General features: G+C 35.0%; 1 protein-coding gene and 1 non-coding gene across 5 annotated transcripts; one reads left to right on the top strand and one right to left on the bottom strand.

Annotated features, from left to right (window-relative positions):
* The first annotated feature begins 157 nt into the window (after nt 1–157).
* trnae-cuc (transfer RNA glutamic acid (anticodon CUC)) lies at nt 158–229 on the top strand. Its single transcript has one exon. It is a non-coding gene; the product is annotated as a tRNA-Glu (tRNA).
* Nucleotides 230–435: 206 nt separating this feature from the next.
* Nucleotides 436–8,303, bottom strand: dek (DEK proto-oncogene). 4 transcript variants are annotated; one of them, XM_051866516.1, is made up of 12 exons: nt 8,163–8,303; nt 7,377–7,584; nt 6,423–6,631; nt 6,228–6,322; nt 5,585–5,705; nt 5,137–5,445; nt 4,842–4,964; nt 4,040–4,162; nt 3,553–3,664; nt 3,313–3,458; nt 1,463–1,531; nt 436–1,374 (listed from the first exon to the last, which is right to left on the bottom strand). In XM_051866516.1, exons 2-12 carry the CDS (start codon nt 7,567–7,569, stop codon nt 1,363–1,365), a joined length of 1,512 nt encoding a protein of 503 aa, XP_051722476.1. In that variant the 5' UTR covers nt 7,570–7,584; nt 8,163–8,303; the 3' UTR covers nt 436–1,362. The 4 variants fall into 4 exon arrangements, with proteins under 4 accessions (XP_051722476.1, XP_051722475.1, XP_051722477.1 ...); XM_051866515.1 differs by lacking the exon at nt 8,163–8,303 and adding an exon at nt 7,937–7,955; XM_051866517.1 differs by lacking the exon at nt 8,163–8,303 and adding an exon at nt 7,937–7,955 and having other exon boundaries at nt 4,851–4,964.
* Nucleotides 8,304–9,611: the final 1,308 nt, after the last annotated feature.

The following is a 9,611-nucleotide window of genomic DNA, read 5'->3' as shown; positions in this document are numbered from 1 at the left end:
AAGAAAAATTGTCATTGTCTTCTGACAGGTGCATTTAAATACAGGCGTCGGACAGTCCTGGATGGCTGTAGCTCAACGTAATTTAAGGACAGGATAAATAAGTTTGTTTATTGCGGAAATATTAAGATATTCAACTTTTTAATGAACGCTATCACAGTCCCTGGTGGTCTAGTGGTTAGGATTCGGCGCTCTCACCGCCGCGGCCCGGGTTCGATTCCCGGTCAGGGAATGTAAATCTTTTGTGTGTGTGAAAGTTCCTCGGAAATACATTTATTCACAATATTTCAATAAACTTTGTAAACAGTAAACTGTGTTGGACAATGGAGACCTTCTGAGTCCAAAGGGTTGAGTAACACATTAAAACTATTTTAACTGTAACATAAAATGTAGAAACAACAAGTGGCAATTGAACCATAGTCTTAAGAAACAGACAGGTTATATTCTATGAAAAATCAATTTATTACAAAATAAACATCTTTGTTTTTGTTGTGTAGTTTTTGTGACGCATTATATTGGAGTAATATGACTAATGATAACTGATAAACTGGTTACTGAGGTCAGTGTATACAACATCTCTTGTCCTATCAGAGAACCTAATCTACAACATGGACCTGCAGGATTTAAGATACGTTTGATCCTTATGACTTAATTTAAAAATATAGGAAAGAAAACTGCACATACAAAGCATATTTACAAAAACTCACATGGAAACAAAACTGAAACAAAAATTAAAATGATCAATGCTTTTTGCTCTTTAAAAATTAATATTACAATCCCAAATTCTTGTTAAACAACACTGAAATGGAGGCTGACACTGTAAAAATGCATGTTGAAATACAATAAGACCAAAATATTAATGTCTAAACAAGTTTCATTTTTGCAAATCAGCATCCAGGACCTCAAAAATGAAACCTAGTGCTAATAACAGGTGAGATTAATCAAACAAACACTTCCTAAATATTGCGTACGAGATCTTGGCAATGTCAACTGTAATGTAACTGCAGGCCACAGGTTTTGGGCTTACTGACACAGCCAAGTCATTCAATTGTGATTTTCTTTTCTAAGACTGTCAAAATGCAATGTAGTGACTATGTGCCATTAAAAATTAAGTGGGGAAAAATATCATTTTAAAAATATGGTATATTTCGACAAATAAAACCATCCATATCATTCGCTGTCAAATGTGAAAATCCAAACTTTAGAAAAGGCTTTTTAAAATACAAAAAAGCAGAATTTGCTGGAAAGTTGATAATCCTTATATAAAATAAAAATAAAAACTACACAACTGTGAACAGTGTAATCGAGTCTTCACAATCTTCACCCTTGCCGTCCTTTTAAATAAGGCATTTTCTTCTCTTCACTTCAGGATATCAACTGAAAAACAAGAAAATTAGCCATTATAACAGCTGCCTTTTGACCAATTGATTATAAAATACTGGATTATCACTTTGGAGGTACTTACGCTTTTAACTGTCTCCCGGATGAATTCCTTTCTGCTAGTCAGATCAAAGTCTGGATACTTGTCATAAACCTACAACAAGGAGAAAGTTCATATTTATAAAATTATTTGGAAACTCTTCAGGTTGTCAAACTTTAGTATAAAATGTTCATATCTATTGTGAAGAACTACACCTGCATGAACTTAAAGGGGGGGTGGACTTCAGTTTGAATTGAGTTTTGAGAAAATGCATAATTTGTTTGAAGATGCCATTTGGCTAGATTAATATTGTTAATGCAATAATATTCCCACATTTAAAGTGTCAACAAAACACTGTACCCTCTCACAAGGTTCATACACATTTTACCAGTACAGGCAAATATTCATGACCTAATATTCCATGAAAGTCTATGTAAACATGAAAAATATGAATGTCGTTTTTAGAATTTTTTTTAATCTCACCTAAATCATAAACTTTGCTCACTCCATGTATTTGTGTTCCACAATGGGGTAATTTTTGGCATAATAGCTTATGCACCGCACAAGGAAGCATGATTTCAAATTTTTCAAAAATTTACAAACGGTCAGTAAAATAAACAAATTACAAACAGTATATATCCAATACTGATACACATGTAGGGCTGTCGCGGTGAAGGAATTTCCCTTGTGGTGATTTGAGGGTCTCAATATCGCTATTTTATCGGCAAGGGACTGTCTTTATTAGCAAGTCGTCATTATACCATTCATAATATGATTTTAAAAAACTTATTCATTAATACATGAAACAAGGTGTTGAAATTAACTTTGAGTGCCACTTTACAAGGCTCAATCGATGATCAACGCGTCACCTGGCTAAAAGATGAAGCTGATGTCTCACTTCATCGAGATCAATGGCATTAATTCAATGCACTGAACAGCACTGACGCCAGTCATGGGAAATCCCTTAAATGTTGAAAAGATACTATGACAAAGATATTGCTTTCATCTTCTGACAACTGATGGCAAACTAATTATTTTTCAGAAAAATTACTTGAAGGACAGACGCAGGTAGTCGCACACGCTCTGTTCCCATTGCCATCTGCTCTGTGTGTGTGTGTGTGTGTGTGTGTGTGTGTGTGTGTGTGTGTGTGGAGGAGCTGCATCAGCTCCGCCTCAGACACAGAGAGCAGATGAGATGTACTAAAATGTTGGTGAAATTAATTTATGTAAACGAACACACACGGATGTTAACACAATGAGCAATATATCGCCTCACCAAAACTTATTATGGTCATGTTCATATATTGTGCAATAAGTCAATATAGTAATTATCGCGACAGGCCTATAGACATTTTCTTTCTCAACTGTTTACGTTCACTTAAGACATAACCGACTTTGTTTATAAGAATACCCAGAGTGTGTGCAAGTACCGAATGGTTAAAAATTGCTTTAATGTTTACATTGGCAATACTTCAAAAGACAAGCAATTGATAAACTTTAGTGATAATGCAACACTGGCCCAAATGGGCAAGGGACAATTTAGTCGAACGCCACGAAATGCGAGCCAAATTCTTATATCGCAGTGTGCAGCTCTCTTGTAGTGCAGAAGCCATTTGCGTGTCATAATAAGAGAGAGAGAGAGAGAGAGAGAGAGAGAGAGAGAGAGAGAGAGAGAGCGAGAGAAACACAAAGAGAGAGGGAGAGAGAAGACGCAGTAAATTCAATCTCTGATTAAACACTCTATTATACATATATTTGTGAAACGAATTTCCATGACCTTTCCTTAACATTCTGGGTTTATTTTTCCAAAACCATTCCAGGTTTTTCATGACTGTATGAACCCTGCTCTCAAAATAAGCCATTTTGTCCTCGATAAATGCTATGAAATAACATACTTGTCGGGTAACCTGCTTCATTGTAACTTCCTCCAAGTTTGCGTCTTTCAGGAGATCCTGGATTGCCTCCTTCAACTGGTCATCAGTTGGTGGTTTCTTAAGCATCTTGATCAATGGCTGATCATCATCAGAGCTGTCACTTTCATCTGGAAGGAAAAATACAGACGAATACCAATGAAAAAACAATTTTCAGATTTTAACTTTTGTTCTTGCATCCAGAAGAATTTGCTGCATTATTACCCTTGCTCTTGCTCGCTATCTTTTTCCTTCGGTTGCTGCTACTGTCAGCTTTCTTGGTTTTAGGGACAGGCTTAGCTGGAGCTTTTCTCTTTACCGCAGGCCTCTTTTTTGTCTAGGAAAAATTTTGAATTAAATTGTTAGTTTTAAAACAATTTCAAGTACAAAAAAATTGCAAAAAAGAAAATCAGTTTAAACACATACATTTCTGGAGCATCAGCAAATCTGTAAAACTAAAGTGGTACAAATGTACTTGTTCTTATGGTGTCATTTGCCATTTCTTTCAGAGACAGTTCAAAACTCTTCAGAAAGATATAGCAGTTTTCATTATCAAATTAAGATTCAAATGACCTAATTGCTCATCAGCATTCTTGCTGACATAAGCTGAAACAGCATACCAAAACTACAAGCTCAAATAAGCTTGAATTTATTTTAACTGTTACAAAATTTCAGAATTCAAAAATATTAGTAGTAAGTGTTTGTGTCAAACCTTTTTTACAGTCTTGTCTTCATTAATGTCTTGGTCACTGTCATCTGATGCAGTCTGATCTGACTTTTTGTCAGATTTCTTAATGGACTTCAGGGTGGAAGATTTCTTCTTCTGAGGAGATTTCTGTTGATTTGTAGACAAAACAAGCAATGTAAACATAGTAAGATTGTCATGAGGTTTGGCTCTTACAAAAGTCCTGAGGGAAACTTAATCGAGGATAGTCACCCTGTCCACAGAACATGCAAAAATAATGCTATAAATAATGTTATAATGCATTGCTATTGACAACAGTCATATAATTTAATGTTTATGCTTAAAAAAAGTACATAGAACTGCTAATTTTATTTGTTGTTGATTTTCAAATATAAAACTTGTTGAAATGTTTTCAATGTGTGTATCAGTTCTTTTTGAACATTTTCATCTCATTTGAACAAAACCATGATAGTATTGATAATCGTGATATGAAATTTTCATACCATTTCATCCCCATTTGGATTGTGATTAAAAAGCAGTGGTTGCATCTAATTTCAAATGACTACAAATATGTTTTGTTTAAGGCCAGTTTGGCCTGTAAGAGAGCAAATACAACAAATAAATTTGCTTAAAAATTAAAAAAAAAAATTTTTATATATTCAGCAACCGGTATCGACACATTTAATTGTAAAAACAATTGGCAATTGGAATTGGCCGTGAAAACTCATGACTGGTGCATCCATACAAATAAGCATGATTTTTTTTTAATGATGTTAAAAGATGTTTTAGAATGCAAAATTATTACTAATAGTAAGGGTTTGTGCCCAACCTTTTTTACATTCTTGTTTTCATGAACTTCTTGGTCACTGTCATCTGATGCAGTCTGATCTGTCTTTTGGTCAGATTTCTTCATGGACTTCATAGTGGAAGATTTCTTCTGAGGAACAGATTTCTGTTGATTTGCAGACAAAACACAAGCAATGTAAACACATTAAGATTGTCTATAGATTGTCTTAACTAAATAAATGTGGAGAATTAATGTTAAAATCTTTTGTCACGTGTGTCACATTTCCACACAGTACCAACAAAAATGTTGAGAAAAGCAAAAGAAACATTTCACTCACTTCCTCCTCACCATCTTCTTTAGGAGCATCATCATCATCATCATCATCTTCTTCTTCCTCTTTATCAGAAGATTTATCTTCACTGTCTTTATTTTTTTGACTTGCTGTCACAGACTTCTCAGTGCCCTTACTGTTCTCTTTACTCTCTTCTTCATCATCGTCGTCATCATCATCATCATCACTGCTGGAATCAGTGACAATGGGTTTGGACTTTCCACTTTCTACTTTTTTCTGTGGGTTTTTTCTTTTGGATGAAGATTTTTCTCTTTTGGCATCTTTGGTCGTCTTCTTTTTCTTCTTTAGGACAGGCTGCAGATGGTAAACACACAAAGTCATTGGCAAACAGCAAAAGACACACTCAGACATTTCACCAATAATCCACAGCAGTGCATTGGCTGTACGGTGGCATTAAATGTGTATTGTTATGGTTCAGAGAAAAAGATCTCACCTTTCCTGAGTTGGTTGGCTCTACGAGAAATTTCATGATCCTCTCTGAAAGAACAGTTTGCGTTCCAGTCCTCTCCAGATCAAGAGTCTGACAGATGGTTTTGAGCAGTCCTTTCTGAAGCCTGCCAGACAGACAAAAATCATTATCACACCCACTTTAAACCAATGACAACTTAAAAATGATTGGACCTCGCATCAAATGGAATAAACTACTGATGGTTTTATTATGTGCATTAACATGGACGTCACTTCACAAAACTGAAATAAGAGTGCAATAACATTATTGTCCTAAAATAATTTTTTATTTCATCAGTATGCATCAATATTGGATATTTAATTGCTTCCACATATTATCTGCACTGGCCAGAATTCAAATATCAGTATCTCAACCAGAAAAATGTTATGTCTGCTCAAACGTTGAAGATGCTTCCTCTGTATCAGCAACATCCCTACTTCGAGTTATTTTTATAAAGTGGTGGGGACAAAATCGGATGTGGCAAAAAATGGCAGACCTTAACTATGTTAGCATGCATAATTTCTGTTTTCATGCCTTGATTTACCACACGTGTAAATAATATATATATATATATATTTTTTTTTTTTTTTTTCCCCCAAAAAGCACCAAAGCAGTTAAACAGACTTACTTTTTTACTTTCTCCATCTTTTTGATGTAAAGATCACTGTCTGTCCCAAAAGGAAATCCATTAAATAGCCTAAGATTTTTCCGTAGTGCTGATGCCTGTATGAATATTAAGCAGCATTATTAAGTTAAAAACAATCTTTATTAACATATGTTTTAACCATTTGTGCGTTAAGTGAGTTCTCAAACTAAATCTTACAGTTCCCGGTCGATCATATACAATCTTATGTAGAGGTTTGAGCAGAGGGACTTTAAGCTTTCCGATGGAGTGATTAATCCGTGCAATGTCTCCCAGTTTGGCGCCTCTTCCTATGCTCTCAATCTTCAGCTTTTCCTTCCGTCTACCCATTAAATCAAGTCTCTGGATGATTTTTTTCTCCCGTTTTCCTTCGAGAATTTCAGGTTCGACTGAAAAGACAATTACAAAAGGACAATGATGGAAACTTGTGAGTGGGTAATCTAAACTTCATTTAATTCATGATGAGCTGAACTAAATAAAAACTCAATACAAAGTTATGATGCTTAAAGGGTTAGTGCACCCAAAAATTAAAATAACATTTATTACTCACCCTCATGTCGTTCTACACCCGTAAGACCTTCGTTCATATTCGTAAGACCTTTGTGTTCATCAAAACACTGCTTCAGAACTTTATAAATCAAATCAGTGGTTCGGAGCACCAAAGTCACGTGATTTCTGCAGTTTGATACGCGATCCGAATCACTGAATCAAAACAAAAGATTCGTAAAGCTCCGAAGCAGTGTTTTGAAATCGGCCATCACTAGATATTGTTGGAGTCGTTATTTTTTTTTTTTTTTTTTTGGTGCACAAAAAGTACTCTCGTCGCTTTATAATATTACGGTAGAACCACTGTTTTAAATATGTTTTTAGTACCTTTATGGATCTTGAGAGGTGACGGTGACATTGCTGTCTATAGAGGCCTCACTGAGCCATCGGATTTCATCAAAAATATCTTAATGTGTGTTCTGAAGATGAACGAAGGTCTGTATGGGTGTACGGGTGTAGAACGACATGGGGGTGAGTAATAAATGTAATAAATTTGGGTGAACTAACCCTTTAACATTAATTTACATCATGAATAACATTTCTTGAAAGAATAGGTTTGTTATCAATTGTTGGTATTATTCAACTTACACAATTTGACTCTGGGTTTAGACTTGCTTTGGGGTTTCGGTTCTTCTGCTTCATCCTGCCCTGCATCACCATCAGATGGACTCTTCTTCCTTTTCTTCTTCTTCTTCTTATCCTCTTCTTCTTTTATGCTGTTTTTTTCCAGGAAAGGATGGGGAAGATCCTCTGTCTTAACAGCTTCAATTTCTTCACTCATGATTTCAGCTGAATCCTAAATTAGATTAAAAAAAAAGACATCCCGCGGTGTTGTAACCATCAAATTCAACAGAATACCAAAGTAGACAAGTATTACTTTATATATATATATATATATATATATATACACACACACACACACACACACACAACACAGCTCTATTCGTCGCCGATAATCACACCAATAACAGTGCGCTGGGTTACTGCAGAACGAATTTGGCGCGTGTTTCTATCCCAATTGTATAAGACACAGACACAAACATTTTGCACGCTAACAAGCTATGAAATTACGCTCAAATGTCAGGTGAACTGGTGAAAACGTAAAATATATAACCAAACGTGAATGAAAATCAAACTTTTCCGTATACATAAAGCTCGCGACTCAAAGCTTTTAGGAGGCGCGAGATTGATAGCACGGCAGACTAGCTTGTTTGTCCCGCCTACTTGCTCACAAAAACACAATTAAATTTCCTTTTGCAACAAATCATGGTAAGTCCTGCTTTCGTGTACGTAAAAACACAACTGAGAGAAAATAATACAGCTGATAAAACCTCAACAAAACCCATGCGCTCACACTTTAATAAATATACTCACTGTGTGCTGCTGCCAATTGGTGGTGATGTATGTGCGCAGTAAACATGGCGTTTGAAAAGAAAGGGCGGGCTATCACGTGACCACGCGGATAAAATCGTATTAAAAGGACAGGTCCCAAAAAAATACAATTCTATCATTTACACACCCCCATGTTTTTCCAAATTAGTATGACTTTATTTATTATTGGCAGAATGACAACCTCAGTCAACATTCATTTTCGTTGTATGGACCAAAGACACAATTAAAGCGAATGGTGACTGAGGCTGCCTGTCAGTAAAATTCTTTTTAACATCTCCACAGAAGAAGAATCTTGAAGTTTTTAACATGAGGCTGAGTACATTATTGCATTAAATATGTGTCATAATGTGGCCTAACTAACTAATGTGTTAAGGGATCAGGTGTCCCTATACTTTTATAAAATAGCTACTATTTGCCTATGGTCTAGCTCTGAGTTACATAAGTGAACTGCAGGGGGTTTGTGGGCAGATGAAAAGCTAATAATTAAATCATAACAAAAATGTACATGTACTAAGTAAATGTACTTAAAATCTCAGAGGGTATGCCTACTTTTTTTTGTATTGTATATTGAAAATAACAAAAAGAGGAGTTTTTCCCTAATAACACTGGGAATCACCTGTTCTTCTGTCAAAAACTATTTTGTGCTTTTATTCCATGAAATGTTTAATAGCACATTCAAACATAAAAGGTTCATCATCTGACCTGTTACAGTATTTTATTGCCAATTTATTTTATTTTATTTTAAAATTTTATGTTAATTGGTTTAATGATAAATGTCTGTTAAGTGCAATGTGAGTGCGGGCCAGGGGGAGTGAGAAGAGGGAACAATCGCACTCAGGCTCAGTTCAAGGCAACCGTGCCTAGAGTGAGTACACCCTAAGTTTCATTTGAAGGTGATTGGGCTCTCAGGCGAGATCCTAATTCATCAGTTTAGTTCTGACATAATGTTCTGAGTTATGAGTTACCGTGTGTATATGACATGACCATAGGTTTATCAAATGAAATGGTGAAATGCTCACTACTAGTGGGTTTCCATGACCTTAACTTTAAAAAACGGATCCCAATAATTAGTAATTCCTTTAGAAGGATGTTGTAACACGAGTCATTACTATCCAAAAAAAAAAAAAAAAAAGCGTAAAAGTTTTCCAGTCAATATTAAGAAGATATCATGCTTTTCACTTTAGAATACTGATCCAAATAATTAGTAATTCCTTTTGAAAGATTTGGTAATACTTGAGTAATTTCTAACTATGATCTTCACTTTAGAATTAACTATACATTATGCATTATTCCCATTAATTATGAACCTGTATATAGTAGTTCTTAGTAGTTACCAATGAAACTAATAAAAATTGTATTGTATAAAAATATCATTAAATTACACTAAACCCATGTAGTTTTACAACCTGAACTGTAAAAAACTGTCAACTC

This window comes from Ctenopharyngodon idella, chromosome 16 (genome assembly GCF_019924925.1).
Source record: "Ctenopharyngodon idella isolate HZGC_01 chromosome 16, HZGC01, whole genome shotgun sequence".
Taxonomy (NCBI): domain Eukaryota; kingdom Metazoa; phylum Chordata; class Actinopteri; order Cypriniformes; family Xenocyprididae; genus Ctenopharyngodon; species Ctenopharyngodon idella.
The sequence above is the reverse complement of the archived record's forward strand: the minus strand, read 5'-3'. Positions and strand labels throughout refer to the sequence as shown.

What these genes read in the sequence shown, in the direction of transcription:
- dek (XM_051866516.1), bottom strand. Translation starts at nt 7,569, where the DNA reads ATGAGTGAAGAAATTGAAGCTGTTAAGACAGAGGATCTTCCCCATCCT. An exon ending in TATATGATCGACCGGGAACT is followed by an intron (nt 6,323 to 6,422) that starts GTAAGATTTAGT and finishes ATATTCATACAG; the next exon opens with GCATCAGCACTACGGAAAAA. An exon ending in AAGATGGAGAAAGTAAAAAA is followed by an intron (nt 5,706 to 6,227) that starts GTAAGTCTGTTT and finishes TCTGTCTGGCAG; the next exon opens with GCTTCAGAAAGGACTGCTCA.